At 46.2% G+C, this 25991-nt stretch overlaps 1 protein-coding gene across 4 annotated transcripts in view; it reads left to right on the top strand.

Moving 5' to 3' along the window:
• LOC142311631 (trafficking kinesin-binding protein 1-like) overlaps window positions 1-20973 on the top strand; it is a 100553-nt gene extending 79580 nt beyond the window's left edge. The window contains exons 4-18 of one of the 4 annotated variants that reach the window (XM_075350195.1): window positions 5328-5404; window positions 5970-6086; window positions 6176-6273; window positions 6361-6469; window positions 7118-7196; window positions 7343-7473; window positions 7855-7929; window positions 8818-8955; window positions 9041-9105; window positions 9304-9534; window positions 9621-9919; window positions 10000-10215; window positions 15222-15324; window positions 16928-17019; window positions 19698-19784. In XM_075350195.1, coding sequence (XP_075206310.1) covers window positions 5328-5404; window positions 5970-6086; window positions 6176-6273; window positions 6361-6469; window positions 7118-7196; window positions 7343-7473; window positions 7855-7929; window positions 8818-8955; window positions 9041-9105; window positions 9304-9534; window positions 9621-9919; window positions 10000-10215; window positions 15222-15324; window positions 16928-16976 — 1787 coding nt within the window. In that variant the 3' untranslated portion in view covers window positions 16977-17019; window positions 19698-19784. Of the gene's footprint in view, window positions 1-3085; window positions 3419-5327; window positions 5405-5969; window positions 6087-6175; window positions 6274-6360; window positions 6470-7117; window positions 7197-7342; window positions 7474-7854; window positions 7930-8817; window positions 8956-9040; window positions 9106-9303; window positions 9535-9620; window positions 9920-9999; window positions 10216-15221; window positions 15325-16927; window positions 17020-19697 lie in introns of those variants that run through there. The other 3 variants (XM_075350194.1, XR_012754285.1, XM_075350193.1) reach the window with 3 other exon arrangements.
• The last annotated feature ends 5018 nt before the right edge of the window (window positions 20974-25991 follow it).

Raw genomic sequence — 25991 nt, 5'->3', positions numbered from 1 at the left:
AGTTGTAAACTCTGATTAGAAGCCTGCACAATGGTTATCTTTAGACGTGTTAAAGGGGAACTTACTCAAACTGTTTTTCTTGATCCTAATGAAGCGGAGAACATGTAAGCACACCAAAAATTTAATAGTATTTTTGGCGTGTTTACATGTTCTCCGCTTTATAGACACTTATTAGGATTGTGGAATATTCAACACCGTTTGAGCAAGTTCCCCTTTAACCCATCTAATGATAACCTTTGTGAAAGTTTCTACAGTAATAAGAGTTTACAGCTCATTCTTATCTGTATGGGGCTGCTTAAGCTTTTATTTCACTGCAAGTGCCCTAGAAAACAGTGCTCAAATGTTGTCCCTTAGAAAGTAATAATGCCCCTTGTGCCTCCACATTTATGTAAATATTTTATTATCTTTTAATGGGACAACACTGAAGATATACCACTTTGATACAATGTAAAGTAGTGTACAGCTTGTATAACAGTGTAGATTTCGTGTGCCCTCTAAGTAACCCAACACACAGCCATTAACATCTAAACTGCTGACAAAAAAGAGAGTGCACCCCTAAGTGATAATGGCCAAATTGTGCACAAAGTGCCAATATTTTGTGTTGCTACCATTATTTTCATGCACTGCCTAAACTCTCTTGGGCATGGAGTTCACTTGAGGTTCACAGAAGCCACTGGAATCCTCTTCCATCCTCCATGACGACACCACAGAGCTAGTGGATGTTGGGAACCTTGTGCTCCTCCACCTTCTGTTTGAAGAGGCTCCACAGATGCTCAATGGAGTTTAGGTCTGGAGACATGATTGGTCAGTTTCTTTAGCAAGCCAGTGGCCGTCTTGGAGGCGTGTTTGGGGTCTTTATCATGTTGGAATTCCTTTGTAGCCCTCACTCTTTGGAAAGGCCCCCGTTTGTAGCCCTCACTCTGTTCGAGGGCCCCCATTGTAGCCTTTACTTTGTATAAGCACCCCCTTTGTAGCTCTCACTCTGTGGGAGGGCCCCCTTTGTAGCCCTCACTCTGTTGGATGTCCCCCTTTTGTAGCTCTCACTCTGTGGGAAGGCCCCCATTGTATCCCTCACTCTGTTTGAGGGCCCCCTTGTAGCACTCATTTTGTTGGAGGGCCCCCTTATAGCCCTCACTCTGTGGGAGGTCCCCCTTTGTAGCCCTCACTCTGTTGGAGGGCCCCTTTGTAGCCCTCACTCTGTTGGAGGGCCCCATTTGTAGCCCTCACTTTGTTTGAGGGCCCCCTTATGGCCCTCGCTCTGTGGGAAGGTCCCCGTTTGTAGCCCTCACTCTGTGGGAGGGCCCCCTTTGTAGCCCTCACTTTGTGGGAGGGCCCCCTTTGTAGCCCTCACTTTGTGGGAGGGCCCCCTTTGTAGCCCTCACTCTGTGGGAGGGCCCCATTTTGTAGCCTTCACTGTGTGGGAGGGCCCCCTTTTGTAGCCCTCACTGTGTGGGAGGGCCCCCTTTTGTAGCCCTCACTGTGTGGGAGGGCCCCCTTTGTAGCCCTCACTGTGTGGGAGGGCCCCCTTTGTAGCCCTCACTGTGTGGGAGGGCCCCCTTTGTAGCCCTCACTGTGTGGGAGGGCCCCCTTTTGTAGCCCTCACTGTGTGGGAGGGCCCCCTTTTGTAGCCCTCACTGTGTGGGAGGGCCCCCTTTTGTAGCCCTCACTGTGTGGGAGGGCCCCCTTTTGTAGCCCTCACTGTGTGGGAGGGCCCCCTTTTGTAGCCCTCACTGTGTGGGAGGGCCCCCTTTTGTAGCCCTCACTGTGTGGGAGGACCCCCTTTGTAGCCCTCAATGTGTGGGAGGGCCCCCTTTGTAGCCCTCACTCTGTTCGAGGGCCCCTCATTGTAGCCCTCACTCTGTAGGAGGGCCTCCATTGTAGCCTTCATTCAGTATCTCCCAGTTTGTATCATGGTCCCATTAGTAGCCTACACATTGGGTGCTGGCCACATTTAGTAACCCTGACTATGTGTGAAAGCCCCCTCATTGGCCCTGACTCTGCCTCAGAGGTAAACTGTACCTGCGCACTGTGCACAGAATTCTGCTATAAAACACCTTAATAGGTAGCAATATTTTTGCACAGCGATAAGTGCCAGTTAAAGATGCGCATAATTCTTTAAAATGCGTTCATCTCTCAATTAGGCTCATTGTACTATAGCAAGAATGTCCGTTCAGACTGGCATGTTCAAACCCATTCTTAATGGATTGGCTTACTTGGAAAAAAAGTTCACTAATGTGGTCTTTTAAAGGGGTTGTCCAGTGAAAGAAACTCGACTGATGGGACCTGCCCCGATCGGCAGAATGGGGGAACTTTCATCCCTATTAGAATGGATCATCAGTGCACATGCTCCACCGCTGCCCCATTCATTCCCTATGGGGCTGCTGAGCGCCATCTTCGCCATTCCCCTTGGGAAGAAAAGTTGACAATGCTGCCAAAAGGTGCGGGTCCCAGCAGTTGAGCCCCAACTAGTCAACAAGTTGTCACCTATGTTGTGATATGTTAAAGGGGGTTGTTTTCATCCAAAAGCCCCTTTAACATGCCTTATAGTTTGTTCCTTTTGATTGGCAGAATTCATTTTAGTGACTTGATGGTTTATACATAAATGATTGTACGATCACTGTTTAGTATTTTAGTTAGTTTTTGAGATTTTTAGCTTTTGTCTCTTTGATGTGTGTGTGTGTGTGTGTGTGTGTGTATACACAATCTAATCTTTTGCTCGTTTGCGTCACTGTGTTGCAGTATGGTCCCTCTTTGCCCACGTTTCTATATGTTCCTGTACACTTTGTTATTGTGTCCATTCCTATGTTTATGGCTTAGATAAGAGCAGGTGTCGGATTGTCAACGCTTGGAACATACCATCTCTCATAACTGAAAGGGGACTTTTCAGTACATTGCTTTTCCCAGTCACAGTCTGGAGACCTCAGAGATGTTTTTCTTCCATAAGAATGAAGGGGTGGGTCACTTGCTTATTACCATCTGAAAGGAGCCGTGTAGGAGTGGACAGTGTTGTTTTGCCAGCCTGTCCCACCCTCTTGTTATGGGAGTAGGACAGCCCAGCCAGGTGTATATACACAGACGCCCAGCGTGGTACAGCACTAGACCAGAGCAAGCTCCACTCCAGCACACACTGGGCACAGCACAGGACACAGTGCCACTCTCTGCCACCTCCTCTGATGCCTGCAGACTGCGGATATCAGGATATGAGCAGGCACAGCGCTGGGAGCTGCCTGTTCTCCAAAATTCCCAGTAAAGTTCCTGTAGGGGTTCACGTGCCCATTGAGGGTGCCAGTACTTTCCACCACTTGCCTTCCAGCAGCCATGGAGTTCTGGGAAAACTTCCGCCGTGCAAACGACAATGAATGCAATGGAAATATTATTTTCGAAATTGATGAGGACTCGATAACAGATGACCTGGAAGGTAGGGTCCAACACACCTGTATGGACGAGAGGGGCCATTTTATAGTAGATAATTGTACCTTCTTGGTAAATTAGATTGTCAGCTATTCGCTTTACTTGTCTATTGTTTGTGATTGCAAGCTCTTGGAGATAGTCGAGGTGTCTTAAGTCTGGATACATTGGAGACTGCTGCTTGTGTCAGATCTGTATGGTGTCTTGGTGAGGATAGCTGTTTAGTTTCCATGTCTTCTCGTAGCTTGAATACTTTTATAGCATCTACCCATACCTGGTGTATGGGTGGCCTGAGAAGTCATCCTTGTCAGGTGCAGATGATTTATTGCAGGTCCCTTGGGCTCCCTGATGTGTCTATGCACTTTACATCCAGGGCTTGGGGAATCATAAGGCTCAAGATGCACTAAAACTAGGTTACAGGTGTAGATACTGGAGATCTGGAGTGTCACAGGTCATCTCTAACATCCAAGGTAGTCAAGAGTCCAGATCGCCCAGGTATATACACCATAGTCTCAAATGGATTGTTAGGGCCTCAATTAGGTGACACAATAAAATCATTAAAAGTCACGGCAAAGATACAGTTCAGTAAATGTCTCCAGATTATTATTAGACACTATTGAGTGATTGGAAATCAAGACTAAAGACATTGGATTGTGATTTTTTTTTTTTTGCTACCTTTGTCTAATTCAGGATAATATTTTTATTGTCTCTGGCCCTAATTAATTTTTAATATAACTATATTGTGGTTTGCATTGTGAATTTCTGGTACAGAGCTCCAAATCCCATGCATAGGTAGAGCTGATAATATTCCTGCCACCTGCAGCCACCACTAGAGGGAGCTCAGGACCCCCCTGCAGACAGTCTACAATGACCTCAATAATAGAACAGTATCAGGAGCTCCCCCAGGTAGCGCTATTAAACTACTTGTTGACTGTGCCCCCCCCCCCAAATAAAACCTAATATTTATGAAGCGTAAATCAGCTGGTTAAAGATACCAAGTAGCAAAAGGTTCACTTTAAGGCTGGTTGTAGACATTTAATAATCTGATAGTTATATGGTGCTGAAATTAATTGTTCTGAACAAGGGGAACGTGTTTTTTTAGTCTTCACTAGTAAACGCCAATTTTATGGTTTTATGGAAGGAAACAACTAGTTGCCATATGAAAATGGTGACTGATGAGCGTCAGTCATGCTGGGATGGAGGGAGTCCTCTTGCCTGAACTGTCTTATAGGTCCCTAATAGCCTGTAATTAATGCCTCTTTCTCCTCGCACCTCAATTGTCACTTACTATGGACATCCAGGCAATAGCATGTATTAGGTAGACCGGTTATGCCTGGCCCCGGGCAGGCTTCTTCTCTAGGAATCTCCACCTGAGCGGCAGGGCATATCAGAGCTCTGCAATCTGCCATTCTCCTGCTGTCCTAAAACTACAACTCCCAGCCTCTGGCAGAACTAGATGGGGATGCTGGGAGTTGTAGTGTTAAATGCTAAGATCACTGATAGAGATAAACACTATTCTGGCTCCATAATGCGCTGCAAACGCCTTACTTGTAAAAGATGGCGACAACTTGATTTTAAAGGGTTAAAGAAATGCTGACCTCAATACTTGCCATTACTGGAATGCACAGCTAGTGTTTACCATCAGCAAGACCCAATTACTGCCAATTAGTGTCCACACCAATGACGAGACAACCTACCCCCCTCAATAAAGGATATGGTTGAGAGGAAGGGGATATAGCAATATTAATGGGGGGGCGCAATTAATGAAGTTAGTCTTTAATGGAAAAGATGGCTGCCCTGGAGAGAGTGCTATTGTTTAACTTTCACTTACAGGAACACATACACAGAATGAGCTTTATCTTTGGTGCAACGGGAGAAAAATATTTTATTTCTATTTATTTTATTTTTTTAATTTGCAGTCCTGTGTTCTGAGCGGGTGGGCAGAGTGACCAAGGTCTATCGGGACATAGACGCTGTGACCAGTCTGCTCGAGGAGGTAAGAATGGAACGCTGAGGGAACAAGACAGACGTCACCGAAGGGTCATGGCCCGGATTATAGAGGGATCGCTAAACCCAGATCATAGCAAATTATAGCAGATTGTGTCCGGCGCTCACCTATCTTCATATATCATGCTAGACAATTAAACCTAGAAATATACTGGGCTGTTAAGTAAAAAAACAAAAGTAGCAGGGTAGACAAATGTAAAGGTCCCCATCACAAAACCTGGAATAGGAATAGGGCCCAATGAGACTTCTGGCTTCAGTTACATTGCAGGTATAATATACCATCATTTTATGGTATACCACTATAAGGGTCGGTGCTGTGTTTTCAAAGATCTTCAACTCCTCTGCTTCCTTTCTCAGTTTTGAAGTTCACGGATTACATTATTATTGTATGCAGCCACCACTAGAGGGAGCTCAATACATACAGCTGCTAAATAATCAATAGGTGTTGTCATACTTTGTCCCTGATTGGTGGCTGCAGGCAGGTAATGTATCTCCCTAGTTTTGGGAACCATTTAAATGTAACACTTTTTTTATCTTTTTGTCTTTTTTCTCAGAAAGAGCGAGACCTGGAGCTGGCTGCCCGCATTGGACAGTCTCTTCTGAAACAGAACCGGGAACTGACCACAAGGAATGAATTTCTGGACGAACAGCTGGAGGCTGCCAAAGAGGAGGCAAGGGAAAGAAAATGACTGCTGCTGCTTCTGATGAAAAGCTGCCATGTTGTTCTGGTTTTTCATATGTTATGTTGGTGCTGTTTCAGGTCTTTCAGCTACGACATGACATCTCCATGCGGGAAGATCTTCTCCACCTGTATACCAGCAACTCTGACAGTGAGCCGGTGTCTGCCACTGCCACTCCGTGAGTACTATTCATGTTTACATGTCCCGAACAGGAGCACCATCCCGTATATTGGTGTCTTCATAAGTTTCTTCTTTTTCCTGATAGATTGCGGAGAAATCAGTCTTCCTTTTGCCTTCAACAAAGCATTCAGCTGGATACCCTGGAGCAGAAGCTGAAGAGCCTGGAAAATGAGAACCAGAAGATGCGCAGTGAGGTGAGCTGTACGGCTGCGAGCCTATTGCTGCTATGTGAGGGATGGGCAGCATGTTCGTGCTATGTGACAGCTTGGGCAGGTGATCAGCTTGTTGGAACCATGTGAGGGTGGGTAACCTGATGTTCCTACGTGACAGTGGGTAGTCTCTTGTTGCTTTGTGAGGGTGGACAATCTGTTGGTGCTATGTGGGGGTGGGTAACCTGTGGGTTCTTTGTGGGTGTGGGCAGCCTGGAGGGGCTGTGTGGGGGTGGGCAGCCTGTCGGTTCTATGTGGGGGTTGGCACCATAGAGGGGCTGTGTGGGGGTGGGCAGCCTGTTACTTCTATGTGGGGGTGGGCATCCTGGAGGGGCTGTGTGGTTGTGGGCAGCCTGTTGGCGCTTTGTGGTTGTGGGTAGCCTGTTGACGCTATGTGGGGGTGGGCAGCCACAAAGGGCTGTGTGGGAGTGGGCAGCCAGAAGGGGCTGTGTCAGGATTTGTGGATGTATGATCCAGGTTCTGTGCATGGCGCCTGTTGACTATAGCTGCTATTCATGTTTGGTGTCTGCAGCCTGAAAATGCTTTACATGGTGTCAGCCACACAGAGGTGCTGTGTAGAAATCTGCGACCTCTAGGTGATGTCTCTCAATTCTAATGTTCCCTTTTTGTTAGGCCGATCATATACTTGAAGCCACCAATGACTATGAGGATCAGGAGGGGTCCTTGATGCTGGACTGTGTCGAACAATTCTGTAAGTTTCCATAAAATAGCTGTAGTAATGTCCATTCCATCCAGTATGGATTTTGCACTTAGATTCTTTGAAATGTGTTGTATCTGGAGTGAGGTGTCTGCTTTTTTTTGGCGGCATTGTGAAACCATTGTGATCTGTGTTTCTAGCTGAAGCAAGCAGACAAGTGGCATTGCTGGCAGAAGAGTTGGCACGAAGAGGAGAAGATGCTGTCCGACAGCAGGAGGAGATCAGCCAGCTCCTGGCACAGATCGTAAATCTACAGCAAAAGTGCCGCAATGTAAGCGCCATCTACACATTGATCTGTAAGGCATGGGATTAATGGATGACTGTATTCTGGAGTACCATTCAATAAAGACATATTCTCTCCATGATAAGTGATGATAGAATATGCCATTACTTCTCAATGAAAGCTGAGGTTGGGATCTGGGGCGATCTCGTGGTACATACTTGAACCCTAGTTGAGCGATGTGGCTCCATCACAGATTGCCATGTACCGTGCCACTTTCATCCCCTCTTTGCCCAGAGACTTGATCCCTCCGATCAGTTACTTGTAGCATTTTTTAGCATTATGCCTCCTAGTTATGCCTCCGCCCTCTTAATATAATATCTACCACTTGTAACTGAATAGCTTATTCGTTTATTCCTCCTGATGTTTTAGATCTCTGCAGAGAATGAAGAACTGCAGCAACATGTGGCTACTGTGAGGGAACGAGAACGACTGCTGAAAACCGAGGTAAGTAAAGCTGAATGCATGAAAACAGGCCAATGGTGTAAGGACTATTCTAGGAAAACCCATAATGTGAAGGAACGGAGGGTGCCATGTAGGTCACAAGACCCCCACAGGCCCCATACTAGGCATGTCATAATGTATCCATAGCATCTACAGTGCCTCTATAATTTACTATTCATCCTTAATAAATGCGGCCATACATTTAAGACCCCTGTCTCTCATGGCTAGTCTATAAACATGAATGCTTGGTTCAGTTGAGCATTCGTGCTTATTTCAATAGGATGAGGTGTTTGAGTTGTGTGGCAGAGGCTTACCTCTCAGATTAATTTCTTGCCCAATCCTTGCCCTTCCTTTCCGTGATGACAATGTGGCTGCCTGTATATGTGCTATAGTTTTGCTGGATTTCCCATAATATACAGTGCCATTCTTACCATCTTTTGCATTGTAGTCACAAAGCTCTCCTAGCACCCATGACCAACGCCCAGTTGCCTCTTTATGCTATGAAACTTATCAGCTCACCATGTAAATGGCACACTTAGGAAGTTGTCCCAAGTGATTAGAATAACCCCCCCAAAGAAAAGTCAGCTGACTGATCGTGTATGAATAAATTGTCAATTTCCCTCTTCAATATGGCATGTCCCTACCACACCATGAGTCCTGAATGGTCTGTATCAGAATCTGTAGGTGCACACACTACCTATTGATAAGAAGTGTGAAAATGCCCATTTATCAATTGTTTGATATATTTCCTGGAGAAATAACAGAAGATCCTTACAAAGTAGAGTCCTATGAAGAGATGTTCCAGAATTATTTCATTGGTTAGATGTGTCAGAAGATGTGCTGAGCCCTCTGTAATCATACCATTGTAATTCCATAATTATTCTCTTGTAGCTTCAGGATCTGCAGGAGAAACATAAAGAATGCCAGGACATGCTACACGAAGCCCAGGATGAGTTAAAGAACCAACGAAACCGAAGTCTTCCTAACAGTACCATCAGCAGATACAGCACCTTGAACATCTACCCCCTTGTAAGTAGCAGGTGTGATCATCTGCAACTTTTCCAGTACGCAGGACCTTAAACCCAAAGTCCTAGAACGCGTTTCTCATCCACAGGATTCCTTGGCTGCGGAGATTGAAGGAACCATGAGAAAAGGCATTGATGCCTCCTCCGAGCTCAAGTACGTGTCTGACCCATTTAATAAGCAGAGCTTCTAAGAGCAGTGTCCTAAATATGCTGTGATACATCACCCACAGTTAAATTACTGCACCATTACTAGAAATACCTAAAATACCCCTAATTTTACCTACTTGTATCTCTACATGACGATAAAGTCACACTGTCTGATCAGTGCCCTCTAATCCGTTAAACCACACAGGAGCTACAAACGTGTATTTGAGACTGTCAAAGCTGCCAACCAAGTGGCAAGGATCAGATCTCGCTGCCCATCGCCTCAGACTGTACCAGGCTCTCGAGCTCCATCTCAGAGACCATCAGCTGCCCCCAGTCGTGTTGGTACTCCACCAATGATCTTCTGTGAGTCAGAGGGTGCCAGCATGGTGCTAGAAGAGGAGGAGACCCTTCTCCCAGTGGAACCTGAATCTTCTGTGTAAGTTACAGTACCATAAATATCTCAGAAATCAAGATGTAACTTGGTCCGTTACTAACCCTTCATCTAAATGGATTAATTTACAGTGTTGGAGGGAAGAAGTTGGGCACCCCTGGTACACCCGGAGGCCAGGACCTGGCAGCAGCTCTTCAGATACTCAGCGCTCAGCAAGACTCTCACACCCCTGACAGCCTTTTCGAACAGAGAGAACACAAGTTGCAACGACAGGGCGAGACATCAAGTGGATTCCTCACCCCCAATGAGAGTGTCCTTTCCACTGGCACAAATTACTCAGGCATCTCTGAAGCCAGCGGCAGCTCAAGTTTCTCTTTGGGTTCAAGGTCCTACCTACCGGAGAAGTTGCAGATCGTCAAGCCTATAGAAGGTGAGGAGACGCTTGAGAAAATGTGTCTTATTTTTACACTATGCAGCAATGTTGTATATGAGTCTATGATTTATGTCTAGGATCAGCGACTCTGCTGCACTGGCAGAAGTTGGCTAAGCCCAACTTAGGTGGTATTCTGGATCCTCGTCCCGGTGTGTTAACCAAAGACTTCCAGGAACTTGACATTGACATTGAAGATGTGTACAACCTCAATGACTTTGAGGAGGATGACCTGGAGCCTATAACTTTTGAAGCCATTGCTACATCCACTCCAACTAAAAGCAAACCAAATAACAGTGAGTAATTTTGGAGATTTCTGTTTTTATTATGGAAATGAATGGAAATCAGCCCAAAAAGTCTGAAACTTCCTTTCCAGTAGGTTTCAATGGATAAAGTGGAATATGGTGTCATGCAAAAGTATTCATATACCCGGGTGACCATTTCCACATATTTATTTTACTTTAGACCCATAAATTTAAATGTATTTTATTGCCGTTTTTTATGATCTACCAACAACAAGTAGGAAGTATTTGTGAAAGTTAAAGTAAATTAAATTCAATACTTTTTAGGACCACCTTTGGCTGCAATTACTGCTGCAAGTCATTTGGGATTTGTCTCTACCAGCTTTGCACATCTAGAGGCTGAAGGTTTTGCCCATTCTTCTGTGTGAAATAGCTCTCGCTCAGTGAGATTGGATGGAGACGTCTGTGAACAGCAATTTCCATTTCTTGCTACAGACTTTCAATGGGGTTTAGGTCTGGACTGTGAGTGGGCCATTCACAAACATTAAATATGCTTTGACCTAAACCTTCCATTGTATCGCTGGTAGAATGTTTAGGGTGGTTGTTCTCCTGGCAGGTGAACCTACGCCCCAGTCTCAAGTCTTTTGCATCCTCTAAAAGGTTTTCCTTGAGGACTGCCCTGTATTTTAGCTCTATCCATTTTCTCATCAACTGACCTGTTTCCCTGTTCCTGCTGAAGAAAAGTATCATGCCACCACCATGTTTGACGGTGGGGATTATGTTTTTAGGGTGATATGCAGTGTTAGTTTTCCACCACACATAGCGTTTTGCATTTAGCACAAAAAGTTCTACTTTGGTCTCATCTGACCAGAGTACCTTCTCCGCACACTAGCTGTGTCCCCTACATGGCTTTCTGCAAACTGCAAATGGGACTTCTTATGGCTTGCTTTCAAAATTGTCTTCTTGCTACTCTTCCATGAAGTCCAGATTTGTGAAGTATACGACTAATTGTTTTCCTGTGGATAGATTCTCCCATCTGAGCTGTGGATCTCTGTAGTTCATCTACAGCAGGGGTGGGGAACCTCCGGCCCGCGGGCCGCATGCGGCCCGCCATGACCTTTTATGTGGCCCCCGGGCAGATTCCCGGGGGAGGCAGTGCTGGTGCTGTCACCGCGGTTTGCTGCCGCCGGCCCTTTAAATCCACACATTGCTGTTTGTGCTGCAATGTGTTCTCCCGTCGGCCAGTGCCAATTGTGGGCGGGTCTACAGCAGCCTCAGCTTCCAGCCTTGTGTGTCCGCCCCCTGCCCTCCGGAGATCAGTGCCTGCCTTCTCCTTCTGATGCAGTGTGTCCGGCTCCTGCACTCCGGTGATGTGAGTGCAATGCTGCTGTGAGTCCAGCGCCGACCCTCTGCTGCTATGTGCCCTGCCCAATGCTTTGTGCCTCCCCACACCAGTTCTGTAAACCCTCTCCCCCAGAGTTGCATGAAACTCTCAGCGCAGTGTGGCCCCCAATGTCCTGTGTGCACCCCTCCCCCAGTCCTGTGTGCAGCCCCCCAATGTCCTGTGTGCACCCCCACACAATCCTATGTGCAGCCCATCACCCAGTCCTGTGTGCACCCCCTCAGTCCTGTGTGCACGCCCTCAGTCCTGTGTGCACCCCCCAGTCCTGTGTGCACCCCCCAGTCCTGTGTGCACCCCCCAGTCCTGTGTGCACCCCCCAGTCCTGTGTGCACCCCCCCAGTCCTGTGTGCACCCCCCCAGTCCTGTGTGCAGCCCCCCCCAGTCCTGTGTGCAGCCCCACACAATCCTATGTGCAGCCCATCACCCAGTCCTGTGTGCACCCCCTCAGTCCTGTGTGCCCCCCCTCAGTCCTGTGTGCCCCCCCTCAGTCCTGTGTGCCCCCCCCAGTCCTGTGTGCACCCCCCAGTCCTGTGTGCAACCCCCCAGTCCTGTGTGCAACCCCCCAGTCCTGTGTGCAACCCCCCAGTCCTGTGTGCAACCCCCCAGTCCTGTGTGCAACCCCCCAGTCCTGTGTGCAACCCCCCAGTCCTGTGTGCAACCCCCCAGTCCTGTGTGCACCCCCCCCCCAGTCCTGTGTGCACCCCCCCCCCAGTCCTGTGTGCACCCCCCCCCCAGTCCTGTGTGCACCCCCCCAGTCCTGTGTGCACCCCCCCAGTCCTGTGTGCAGCCCCCCCAGTCCTGTGTGCAGCCCCACACAATCCTATGTGCAGCCCATCACCCAGTCCTGTGTGCACCCCCTCAGTCCTGTGTGCCCCCCCTCAGTCCTGTGTGCCCCCCCTCAGTCCTGTGTGCCCCCCCTCAGTCCTGTGTGCCCCCCCTCAGTCCTGTGTGCACCCCCCAGTCCTGTGTGCACCCCCCAGTCCTGTGTGCAACCCCCCAGTCCTGTGTGCAACCCCCCAGTCCTGTGTGCAACCCCCCAGTCCTGTGTGCACCCCCCCAGTCCTGTGTGCACCCCCCCCAGTCCTGTGTGCACCCCCCCCAGTCCTGTGTGCAACCCCCCCAGTCCTGTGTGCACCCCCCAGTCCTGTGTGCACCCCCCTAGTCCTGTGTGCACCCCCCCAGTCCTGTGTGCACCCCCCCAGTCCTGTGTGCACCCCCCCCAGTCCTGTGTGCACCCCCCCAGTCCTGTGTGCACCCCCCCAGTCCTGTGTGCAGCCCCCCCAGTCCTGTGTGCACCCCCCCCCCCAGTCCTGTGTGCACCCCCCCCCCAGTCCTGTGTGCACCCCCCCAGTCCTGTGTGCAGCCCCCCCAGTCCTGTGTGCAGCCCCACACAATCCTATGTGCAGCCCATCACCCAGTCCTGTGTGCACCCCCTCAGTCCTGTGTGCCCCCCCTCAGTCCTGTGTGCCCCCCCTCAGTCCTGTGTGCACCCCCCAGTCCTGTGTGCACCCCCCAGTCCTGTGTGCAACCCCCCAGTCCTGTGTGCAACCCCCCAGTCCTGTGTGCACCCCCCCAGTCCTGTGTGCACCCCCCCCAGTCCTGTGTGCACCCCCCCAGTCCTGTGTGCACCCCCCCAGTCCTGTGTGCACCCCCCCAGTCCTGTGTGCACCCCCCCAGTCCTGTGTGCACCCCCCTAGTCCTGTGTGCACCCCCCCAGTCCTGTGCACCCCCCCAGTCCTGTGTGCACCCCCCCAGTCCTGTGTGCAGCCCCCCCAGTCCTGTGTGCAGCCCCCCCAGTCCTGTGTGCAGCCCCCCCAGTCCTGTGTGCAGCCCCCCCAGTCCTGTGTGCAGCCCCCCCAGTCCTGTGTGCAGCCCCCCCAGTCCTGTGTGCAGCCCCCCCAGTCCTGTGTGCAGCCCCCCCAGTCCTGTGTGCACCCCCCCAGTCCTGTGTGCCCCCCCAGTCCTGTGTGCCCCCCCCAGTCCTGTGTGCCCCCCCCAGTCCTGTGTGCCCCCCCCAGTCCTGTGTGCAGCCCCCCCAGTCGTGTGTGCAGCCCCCCCAGTGATGTCTGTGCCCCCCCCCCAGTGATGTCTGTGCCTCCCCCCAGTGATGTCTGTGCCTCCCCCCAGTGATGTCTGTGCCTCCCCCCCAGTGATGTCTGTGCCTCCCCCCCAGTGATGTCTGTGCCCCCAGCCCCTCCAGTGGTGTCTGTGCCCCCAGCCCCTCCAGTGGTGTCTGTGCCTCCAGCCCCTCCAGTGGTGTCTGTGCCCCCAGCCCCGCGTGTGGTGTCTGTGCCCCCAGCCCCATGCCCCCAGTTAATTAATTGCTTCACCCAATATAGCAGGGTCATTTAAACATTGATAATTTTGTGCGGCCCCCGAAGGTTGGTAGAAATTTCCAAATGGCCCCCGACAGAAAAAAGGTTCCCCACCCCTGATCTACAGTAACCATGGGCCTCTTAACTACTTCTCTAATTAGTGCTCGCCTTACTTCAGATGTCAGTTTAGGGTGACGGCCATGTCTTAGTAGGTTTGTAGTTGTGCTATACGCCTTCCAGTTTTGGATGATAGATTGAACAGTGCTCTGTGAGGTGTTCAGAGCTTGAGGTATTTTTTTTTATAACCTAACCCTGCATTACTCTTCTCCACAACTTTAACCCTAACCTGTTTGGTGTATTTCTTAAATTTCATGATGCTGATTGCTCCCTAATGTTCTCAAACAAACCTCTGAGGCCTTCCCAGGACAGATATAGTTATACTGAAAATAAATTACACATAGATGGACTCAATGTTCTGATTAGGTGACTTCTGGAGGCAGTCGGTCACTCAGGATTTTATTTAGGATTCTCAAACTACAGGGGGATGAATGCAAATCCATGTCATTTTCAGATTTAGATTTTTAAAATATTTAGAAAATCGTGTATTGTTTCTTTACACGTCACAAATACTTGCTGCTATCTATGGTTGGCTCTGAACTTTTTGTACTAGGTTGTAATGACACCCACTCTCATCTCTGGTCACACACGGACTCACTCAGCACCGCCTTGTCTGGTGTATAGCTTAGACTTCATGGAAAGGTGCCACATAGCATGGAGCTGATATTTCTAAGGTTAAAGGGGTTGTACCAGGACAAGCACAAAGTCTCCACCACTGCTTCCGGTGTCCGTTATTTTCTGCAGCGCTGACGTCACACCAGTCAGTGAGCTCAAGGGCTCTGCTAGAGTAGAGGATACTAGCCACTCTGAGCCACTGAGTTTAGTGAATGGCTGCAGCATTGTTAATATGCCGTCAGCGCTGCAGACAATAACCTACACGGAGAGCAGCAGCTGAGACTTGGTACTGGACCCGGGGAGGGTTACTAAAGCACAGTTTTTGTTTTTTAAAACCATACTGCACATTGTTATAGCCTTTTCTGAAAACTAACAATCCCTTTACTATCGAGTGGACAGTGCTATGCCATGCTTCAATCTGTATCAGATCCTAGGAAAATTTCCTTATAGATTGTGTCAATAAAAACCAACAGCATTGTATAATTCATAAAGTCCATGGCCAAGTTCAGCAGTCGCCTCCGTCCCCTCCAGATGTCTCCATAGAAGTTGTGCTGCCTGTGGTTGTGACTCCATCTTGTATGTCTAATACGTAGATGACTTGTATGTTTCAGTGTTCCGTTCCACTAACAACCACCCCCAGACTCCGTCTACCTTCACCATAACCACATGTCGCATATCGCACCCTCTGCAGGACATTACACAAGTCACATCCAGGTGGGTTTTTCATGGTTTTGTCTGTCTGTCCTTGTCTCGTCACGGTACATTGATGTACATTGATGTCTCCGCTCCCTATACCTGTATGCGGCAGTTACAGAGACCTTAGTGTAGAGGCAGTGGTTGTACGAGATGAGAGAAGATCTGCATTTCCATGGCTGTGACTGGGATTCCACCTTAGGCTGGTTTCACACTACGTCTTTTTAACATCCGTTGAAAACGTTATTTTAGCGGAAGTACGGATCCAGTGCAAATGCGTTTTCATTTCAATGCATTTGCAATGGACTCGCGTCCACCTGCGTTCACCTGCGTTTGCGTGCGTTATAGTGCGGATCCGGTGACTTGCAGTTTTTTAACATGTTTCAAAAACGCTACTTGTAGCGTTTTTGAGCTGCGTCAAAATACTGCAAGTCACCGGATCCTGACTATAACGCACGCAAACGCAGGTGAACGCTGGCGTGCTGATAGACAGGATCCTGCTTTTGTACTGAGCATGCCCAGAAAGTACTGAGCATGCCCAGAACCAGTCTCGCGTGATCTGTCTCTCTCCTCCTCCTCCCTCACCCTCTCTCTCTATCTATGTCTTTCCCCCTTCCTCTCCTCCCTCTCTCTCCCACCTGAGAGCTGCGGACACTCGTAACCAAGGTAAATATCGCGTAACCACTTATCTTAGTTACCCGATGTTTACGTTGGTTACGTGTGCAGGCAGCCCTGCTCCTAGCAGCTGCAGACACTCGTAACCAAGATAAATATCGGGTATCCAAGGCCGATGTTTACCTTGGTTACCAGCGTCTGCAGCTGTCAGATGCCGGCTCCCAGTCTAGTTCCCCTCACTCCCGATCACATAACTCCAATGCCCGCCCCTAAACATCCAGTGCAGGATCCTGCAAAATAACAGATGCGTTTGCATACGTTATTTGCTGTAAAAGCAGGATCCGTATTTCCGCTAAAATAACGTTTTCAACGGATGTTAAAAAGACGTAGTGTGAAACCAGCCTTATTCAGTCACTTTACACATTTTTCATTTTCATACCGTCTGTCCAATAGAGGGCGCTCATGAAAAATTTTTTGTTTTTTAAGTAGGTGTTCAAAATACAAGAATTTCAAATGCAATTTAAAAAATCTGCAGAAAAAACCCACAAAACCCAAATTTTTCTGGTCTTCTTAAAATTACTGGGCTGTCACAGGTCTCGGACCTTTGTGTATGAGCCTTCAGTGACGTTGTTCTCCAGTGACGTAACGTCATCCAATGACTGTGTAATCCAATTACAATTATTATTTGTTAACCATTCAATGCCAATTTGTGCCAAGTTGGAGAAATCTCATTCTGAGTCCTCTCTCATTAACATACGTTGTGAAATTGCCCCAAAATGGCTTCCTTCATCACAAGTATACGTACAAATGATTGACTGATATAAGGATCATCTCAGCACATTGATATAAATCCCAATGTCAGTCGCATGTTTTGCACGGTTAACTTGTTTCTTTGCAGCTGCCGGTGAATGGGTGCCACATTGCCATCTGCTGAATTTCTTCCTGTGCCGCTCACTGTTTCCTCCCTGTCCTTCACTCATGTGTCCATTTTCCATCCTCACGGTTCTAGGCACTTCGAGACCTGGTGGAAGCGCCTTTTCCATTGCTTGACTTTCTGAGAGGCATCTGAGTGCAGGGTCAGACATCACAGCAAAGCATCAGGTAGCCCAGTTGGCAGTGACCTTCCGGTCTCTTAAGGGGGACTCAGTGACCAGACAGATCTGGCGTAGTGTATGGTCCTTGTCCTGTATGTTCTGGAGGACCAGTATTAACTTCTTAATTGGTGTCTTTTAGAGGATGGTTTGTATATAACAGCTGGTAGGACTGAAAATCATATAATGGATACCACCAGCGTCCTCTGGATCTCATTTACCTATAGGCACCAGTCAACGCTATAACGTATAATAGCTGGGGACACTTCTGGTCACTGAGTTATCTTGAACTAGGTTACTGCAAATTGTTTGACTCCTTCTCAGGGTTCAGATGCTATTGACTGATCACAAGTGACTGATACGCAACATTTTATCTACAGATATTATACAGCCAAACACAAAACTCAGCATGAACCCAAATTTGTATACCGAGTTACATTAAACTGATGGAGGGTAAAAGAATCCCCCTTTTGTATCCATTGGCTAGCCTGTTTTAAAATACTGGGGCTGGGGCCTACATAGAAATCATGGTGCCCCAAAGTAGACGTTTTAATTTGCCGAACCAAAACAAAAAATACTCTTCCATGATTGAGGCCGAAAATGAGTTATCTCCCAACTATGCATCTTTTACAAAGTAATTGTTCTCCTATTGAAGCCCCTACAGTCCTCCTTTCATTGCAGCCATAAAGTGTGATGCCAGCAAAAGCGCGCCACAAACATTGCACAATACCCCCAACAATAAATTCCTCCACAGTATAGCACAGTAGTTAAGTTGGGTCTCTTAAAGGGAATCTGTCACCACTTTGACCTGTTTAAACTTTTATTATTGATATACAGGTTATAGAATGCTGAAAAATGTCATACCTGTCTGCCTCATATCAGATGCCTTGTTGTGGAAATATCATCTTTTATCACTTTATGTAAATGAGCTCTTCCAGGCTATGGGGTGGATGCTGCCTCAAGGAAGTGTTTGTGTTGTGATGTTTGCTTAATTTGTGTAATAAAAAATTCTTATTAAAATATTTTTTGTATGAATCTCTTGTTCCCATTGTTTAATAATGGTTTGTTGAAAAATTCTATAATGAAGTGTCATGCCTTTAAGCTGTTTTTGACTTATTTAATATTAACTATGGGGTGGATGCTGCCTGGAAGATTAACTCTATCTCCAGATGTTATTTTAATATTATTTTAAATAAAAGGGGCGTTACCAGTGGGATGTGTGATGGCCGCTCTCTGCAGAGCTGTGTGTGATTATAACTGACACTTCTGCAGGATACTCTCCGCTTCAGCCTCCATTCCACAGGCAGACAGTGTTTCAATGAAGCAGAGCTCAGGGAGCTGAAAAAAATGTGTTTACAAGAAGTCAGATTTAATTTTTCCTGTTCGGTGTCAGTTACTTGTCTCACACTCGTAATACCCCTTTCATTTAAAATAATCTCTGGAGGCGGAGTTATCTTCCAGGCAGCATCCGCCCCATAGCCTGGAAGAGCTCATTTATATAAAGTGATAAAAATGGATTTATCCACAACAAGGCATCTGATATGAGACATACAGGTATGGATTATTTTCAGCATTCTATAACCTGTGTGCCCATATTAACAGTTTAAAAAGGTCAAAGTGGTGACAGATTCCCTTTTAATACCTGGATAAAAACTGAGACAAGGTATGTTCCTAAAATAAACAGAAACTCCCCCTTTTAAAGTACAGATAAGCATACATCACCTCCCTTTTATGACCAATAAAAATAGGGTCTGCTGGATACTACGGGCGGTCTGACCCAGAGATGTATCGGTACATCCAATGGCATTTAAATCCAATATTTACTGCACAACAGTCACATCTCATCCACTACGCGTTTCACACCAGAAACAGAGAAAACTAAGAAACGTACGGACAGCTCAAACACGTACTTTTACTGGTGATTTTTTTTTACTTTGGGGGAAGTCACAGGTCTGTGGGAGTAAAAGGAACATTCTGGGTAAAACTGATCCCCTGTGGGATTCAAAGTGCTGTGCCTGGGAGGGCCAAGCATGACCAAGATTGCCCGATGTTCTTGATATCCCTGTGACATGCTCTGCCCTCTCAGTCCCTGCATCGGTTTTGCCTGAAATGCTCCTTCAATAGTAGAACCCTGAGTCGGAATGGTAGAAAAGGCTTTCTCTCTTTATCCCTTAACTGTTTCTTTGTTATTTTGCATGTGCTAACCCTTGCATCTATCCTTATTAACCGCTGCTTCTCCTCTTGGAGAAACAAGAAAGCCTTGTGATTATTCACTGGTCTGGGATCTTTAAAGCTTTAGATGGGGAAGGGCACTTTACTTTTACATTACCTGAATGGTGATGGCTCAGTCTAATCCACACACGTCACCTGCCACATTTTGCCAGGACATCAGAAGGAAGTCTGAGACCAGTGAATCTAAGACAAGTGCTTGTCCCCGTGCGATATTGTATCACACCATTGTACACCATTGTGACTTATGCCTCATACTGTCAGCATGTTATTGTTTTCATTTATTTCAGGGGGCCAAAATGGCCAGCACTTTTATACTATTGTATTAGAAGTTCTGTCTTAAATATTAATCATGAAAGATGACCCTGTATGTGGTACAAGCTGAAGACACTTGGCTTATGATCAATCAATGTAGACTTCCTACGTTTCTCATAATGGTTTTCCCTTATCTTCCTCTAGTCTTCGTACAGTACGTTCCTCATGTGGAAGCTTTGAGAGCTTGAGTTCCTTAAACCTTGAACCTCACAAAGAAGATCAAGTACCGACCTATGTTCCACCAAGGAATGACCAGCCTGACTCTGGACGTAATACCCCCTTGGGATTGGTTACCCTCCTAAAAGAGCATGGTATATCTGCCTCTACAGACCCCAGCACCAAAACCTCAACTGTAGCTGAAGTTCGGCCTCCTGTGCCCCTTGCATACCCACCTATCTTCCAGTTAGGTTGGGGTAAGACTTTAAGAGGTCTAGGCTTTGGAAGATCCGTTGTGGACAGTGCTTCATCGAATGAGAAACCAAATTCTGGCGCTGCACAGAAAAGCATCTTTAGTATAAACCTGGTAGAACAGTTACGGAGACTTGGCCTAAACCGGGTGGTGGAGAGGGGAATTGTTTCTTTTCAAAGGACAACGGAAGCCAAGAAGCCTCCACGCTGAATCTGTATCACGTGACTGACCAGGAAGGCAGCAAAACACTGAAGATGTCACTTTGCACTGACTTGACTAATGGGGGACACTATATTCTGCATGAGGAGACCACACAGTCGTCTTCATTCCATGTTAGCTTGCATGTTCTTCTGTTAGTAGGATATGGTGGAAGCAGGGATTTTAGCAATAGGCACATGATGGCTCTACCATGTAGCTACCCATACAGTAATGCAATCCTCATGGCCAATATGCAATTCCAGAATTACGTACACATAATGTTGTGTCCATCTTGTCTCATTCTGGTTCCAGCAGAACTTTTAATGTCCTTTAGTGTCTAATTTTTTACCCCAAAATGGGAAATGAATGAGGCTCAACTAAAGCCTTTTTAATGTCAATGCAGTGCTTATCTGGACTATTTACTTTTAAGGGTACAAGTAACTGGTTCAGTTCCATGTTTTTTCATGTCTTGCACAGGACAAAGCTTATATTTTTCTATACATAATGAAATGTATTATTACAAGTGGCAAATATGAACCACATCGCTCTCTACCTCCACCTACCAGTGAGCCTAGGTACTGCACATGCTAGAAGACGAGCTGGGTTCGGATCCATTTAATCAATGTCCAAAACATTTTGTTTAAAATGTTATAAGGCTCCTAATGAATGGTTGTAGTACTGTACACTAGGTCTGTGCCCGGTCTGCCCAGGGCTGGGGAAATGTGCTCTACAGGCCGAGTCTTCAATGTTCTGATAATGGAATATTCCTTTGCACTGATTCTATGTGACTGTAATAAATTGATGATGTAAATATATCAGTGGTTGTTTTCATATATGGAGATATTCGCAAAAAAATGAAGGTTCTCCACCCCTAATTCTTTGCAAGCTTAAAATATGCATCCTACACGTACTTCACATCCTGATCACATGGTATATATTATATAATATCCAGTACATTACAAGTAGATAGGCGTTCTTGCTCTTTGTGTGTCTCCCACTTATGTTTTGTGCCCCCATTTTTATAAAGAATTCAGCTTGGCATGGTGCCCCGTATACAGTTATATATTTTGGTAATGGAACATCCTCGTGTGACTGTATGGAAGTACACATGACCTCCAAGTACGGCAGACACAGTAGATAAGGCCTCATTTAGACTTCCATTCTTCTCGTACATGTGCCATTCGTCGGTTTTCACGGATTGCACTCATACCTATAGTCTGTGTGAGGTCATTCACATGTCTGATTCTCTGTGGACCAAGTGGTCCGTTCAAAATCACGAAGACGTGTCCGACTGCATAAACTATTATATACAAGTCCTTCTCGATAAATTAGAATATCATCAAACAGTTAATTTATTTCAGTAATTCAATACAAAAAGGAAAACGCATATACAGTATTATAGAGTCATTACACACAGTGTGATCTATTTCAAGTGTTTATTTCGGTTACTGTTGATGATTATGGCTTACAGCCAATGAAAACCCAAAAGTCATTATCTCAAAAAATTAGAATATTAAATAAGACCAACTTAAAATGATTTTTAACTCCGAAATGTTGGCCTACTGAAAAGTATGTACAGTAAATGCACTCCGTACTTGGTCGGGGCTATTTTTTCATGAATTACTGCATCAATGTGGCGTGGCATCAAGGCGATCCGCCTGTGGCACAGCTGAGGTGTTATGGAAACCCAGGTTGCTTTGATAGTAGCCTTCAGCTCATCTGTATTGTTGGGTCTGATGTCTTATCTTCCTCTTGACAATACACCATAGATTCTCTATGGGGTTTAGGTCAGGTGAGTTTGCTGGGAAATCAAGCACAGGCATAGGTACTTTTGGCAGTGTGGAAATGTACATCTCCAAAAAGCTTGTCGGCAGCATGAAGTGCTCAAAAATTTCCTATTAGACAGCTGCGTTGACTTTGATCTTGATAAAACACAGTGGACCTACACCAGCAGATGACATGGCTCCCCAAACATCACAGATTGCAGAAACGTCACACTAGACCTCAAGCTGCTTGGATTGTGGCCTCTCCACTCTTCCTCCAGACACTGGGACCGCGATTTCCAAATGAAATGTAAAATTTTCATTCATCTGATAACCTCTTGGACCACTGACCAACAGTCCAGTTCCTTTCCTCCTTGGCCCAGGTAAGATGCTACTGGTGTTGTTTGTTAGTCTTGAGTGGCTTGACACAAGGAATGCGACAGTTGTAGCCCATGTCCTGGATACCTCTGTGTGTGGTGGCTCTTGAATTACTGACTCCAGCAGCAGTCCGCTCCTTGTGAATCTCCCCCAAATTTTTGAATGGCCTTTCCTTAACAATGCTATCAATGCTGTGGTTATCCTGGTTGCTTGTGCACCTTTTTCTACTACACTTTCTGCTTCCACTCAACTTTCCATTAATACGCTTGGATACAGCACTCTGTGAACAGCCAGCTTCTTTAGCAATGACCTTTTGTGGCTTACCCTCCTTGTGGAGTGTGTCAATGACTGCCTTCTGGACATCAGTCAAGTCAGCAGATTTCCCCATGATTGTGTAGCGTACTGAACCAGACTAAAGGCCACGTCTCATTAAGCAACATCGCTAGCAACATCGCTGCTGAGGCACGACTTTTGTGACGCAACAGCGATGTTGCTAGCGATGTTGTTGTGTGTGACATCCAGCAACAACCTGGCCCCTGCTGTGAGGTCGCTGGTTGTTGCTGAATGTCCTGGACCATTTTTTAGTTGTTGCTCTCCCGCTGTGAAGCGCACATCGCTGTGTGTGACAGCGAGAGAGCAACATCTAAATGTGCAGTGAGCAGGGAGCCGACTCCTGCGGACGCTGGTAACCAATGTAAATATCTGGTAACCAAGGAGCCCTTTCCTTGGTTACCCGATATTTACCTTCGTTACCAGCGTCCGCCGCTCTCACGCTGTCAGTGCCGGCTCCCTGCACACATAGCAGACTACACATCGGGTAATTAACCCAATGTGTACTCTGGCTAGGAGTGCAGGGAGCCAGCGCTAAGCGGTGTGCGCTGGTAACCAAGGTAAATATCGGGTTGGTTACCCGATATTTACCTTAGTTACCAAGCGCAGCATCGCTTCCACGCGTCGCTGGTGGCTGGTCACTGGATGCTGGTGAGATCTGACTGTGTGACAGCTCACCAGCAACCCGTGATCCCTGCCAGGTCAGGTTGCTGGTGGGATCGCTGGAGCGTCACTTAGTGTGACGGTACCTTAAGGGACCATTTTAAATGCTTATGAAGACTTTGCATGTCTTTTGTGGAAATTATTCTAATTTTCTGAGAATAATGACTTTTGGGTTTTCATTGGCTGTAAGCCATAATCATCAACATTAACGGAAATAAACACTTGAAATAGATCACGCTGTGTGTAATGACTCTAAATAGTATGTGCATTTCACTTTTGTATGGAATTACTGAAATAAATTTAACTTTTTGATGATATTCTAATTTATTGAGAAGCACTTGTAGATCTCTTCGGCCTAATGAGGCTTGTGTACTGAAAATTCATGTCAGAATAACTGTATAATCCTTTTTGAAAGTTTTCTTGCTTGATATTCAGATAAGTATTTTGATTTTCAAAATAAGTTCACCCTACCCATCAGGACTAACAATTCAATTTAACAATGTTTTTGCAGTGTGTACTCTGAAACAGTTATCGGTAGTTTTGCCATGATCTTTTTTTTTTTTTTTTTATGCAGGAGGGAGCGAAGGAACATACAAGAAACGATTCCATCCACACTTTACATGACAACCCATAGTGAGTCAGGTTCATCATACCCGTCTGTAGGCCATGACATCAGTGTGAACAGAGCCGTGGGGCATTTAGCAGGAATAAGAGACTTTTTCAATCATTCACACCGCACCCACTATAGAATATAATATACTGTGCTACAAGAACATCTGGTTGAGAAATGGACATAAACAAAACTATTTATTCCAACCTCTGTTTTTTAGTTTTTCGCCTCTAACACATTACTTTGCACTTCTCATCAGAAACCAGGATAGTATATCAATACTGAAGTAGTAATATATCTCTCTCTATTGAGGCGTCCACTACACTATGAGATTAAGACTCTGGAACCTGATTTTCTGCACTTCTGCGCTCTAAGTTAATAAAGTCGTAGTCCCGTTCATGCTTGGGGCGAAGGTGGCCTTCAGCATCAGCGATTTCTAGGGAGTAAAGTCAAAAGGTTGGAAACTGCATTAAAAACCGGACACTGTGGGCTTCGCAGTGGCTTTTGGCCATGCAGTTTTAAAATGTCAATATTTCCAAAAAGCACATCACAACCACGTGGTTTTTCACCATGAGACTGATGAGTGTCGTAAATGCATCTAAATGTATAGCTCTAGGCTTCCCTTCACCTGAGGTCCAAGTACAATGGCCCACTAGAGGTCAGTATGGGAGAGTCTTTTTAAAAGGGTTACAGTCGAGCAGGGGTTCACAGCAAAAAATGGAAGTTGAGTTTTTGAGCGGTGTGACTTAATACAAGAGCGTGACTAACCAAGATCAGGGCCAAGATAGCCGGGACAACTTAGAAAAAAATCTAAAATTTACAGCTGTGTTCCTTATCTGTCTATGCAGTCACAGATCAAGTGACTTGTCACTAGCTTTCTTAATGTCACTTTTATCTCTCATGTTGCCCCTGTCACAAAGCCTCCTACCTGTAAAATAAGGTGACTCCCGGATGTGTAAATCTGGGTGACTTGACAGATCTGTACCCTAGAGATTCTGGCCCTGAATCATTAAAGGGAATCTGTCACCTACTGTTTGCTACCTCATTTGAGGGCTGCTTGATGTAGGTGCAGAAATCCTGTTTCCAATGATAAGTCACTTACTGGATTGCTTGCTGCAGTTGTACCAAAATCTGTTTTATCTACTACAGATCTACTATGGTGTTTTACCCGAGAATAACACTTACCCTGAAAATGAGCCCTAGCATCATTTTACAGTATTTTTGCAGTATGCTTGAAATATAAGCCCTACTGTAAAAATAAGTCGTAGTTACTCTCAGGGCCAGCGTTAGGGGAGTCAAACTGCACAATTTTTTAGGGCCCCCCACAGTCTTAGCAACCCCAGCAGTTGTATTTCGAGGTGAAGATTGCTTAAGGACCTTTGATGACTTCACAGTCGTGTAAACAAAGAACTCTTAATTTCAGGAGTCTAAAAGAACTGAATAGTAGATAGACTGATACGCAGGACTAGCATTAGGGGGATGGGGGCAAACTGGGCAATTTCACATTCTCCTAGGGGTCCCAGCATTTATATCCGCATAACACTGCTTGAGGACCTTTGTGACATCTCGTTATATGACTACACTGTGTGCAGAATTATTAGGCAAGTTGTATTTTAGAGGATTTTTTTTATTATTGATCAACAACTATGTTCTCAATCAACCCAAAAGACTCATAAATATCAAAGCTTAATATTTTTGGAAGTTGGAGTGTTTTTTTTTTTTTTTAGATTTAACTATCTTAGGAGGATATCTGCTTGTTCAGGTAACTATTACTGTGCAGAATTAGAATTATTAGGCAACTTAATAAAAAAACAAATATATTTCCATCTCACTTGTTTATTTCACCAGGTAAACCAATATAACTGCACAAAATTTTGAAATAAACATTTCTGACATGCAAAAACAAAACCCCAAAAAATTAGTGACCAATATAGCCACCTTTCTTTATGATAACACTCAACAGCTTACCATCCATAGATTCTGTCAGTTGCTTGATCTGTTTACGATCAACATTGCGTGCAGCAGCCACCACAGCCTCCCAGACACTGTTCCAAGAGGTGAACTGTTTTCCCTCCCTGTAGATCTCA

The sequence above is a fragment of the Anomaloglossus baeobatrachus genome, chromosome 5, assembly GCF_048569485.1.
Source record: "Anomaloglossus baeobatrachus isolate aAnoBae1 chromosome 5, aAnoBae1.hap1, whole genome shotgun sequence".
In the NCBI taxonomy this organism is placed as follows: domain Eukaryota; kingdom Metazoa; phylum Chordata; class Amphibia; order Anura; family Aromobatidae; genus Anomaloglossus; species Anomaloglossus baeobatrachus.
This window is presented reverse-complemented; position numbering and strand designations above follow the sequence as displayed.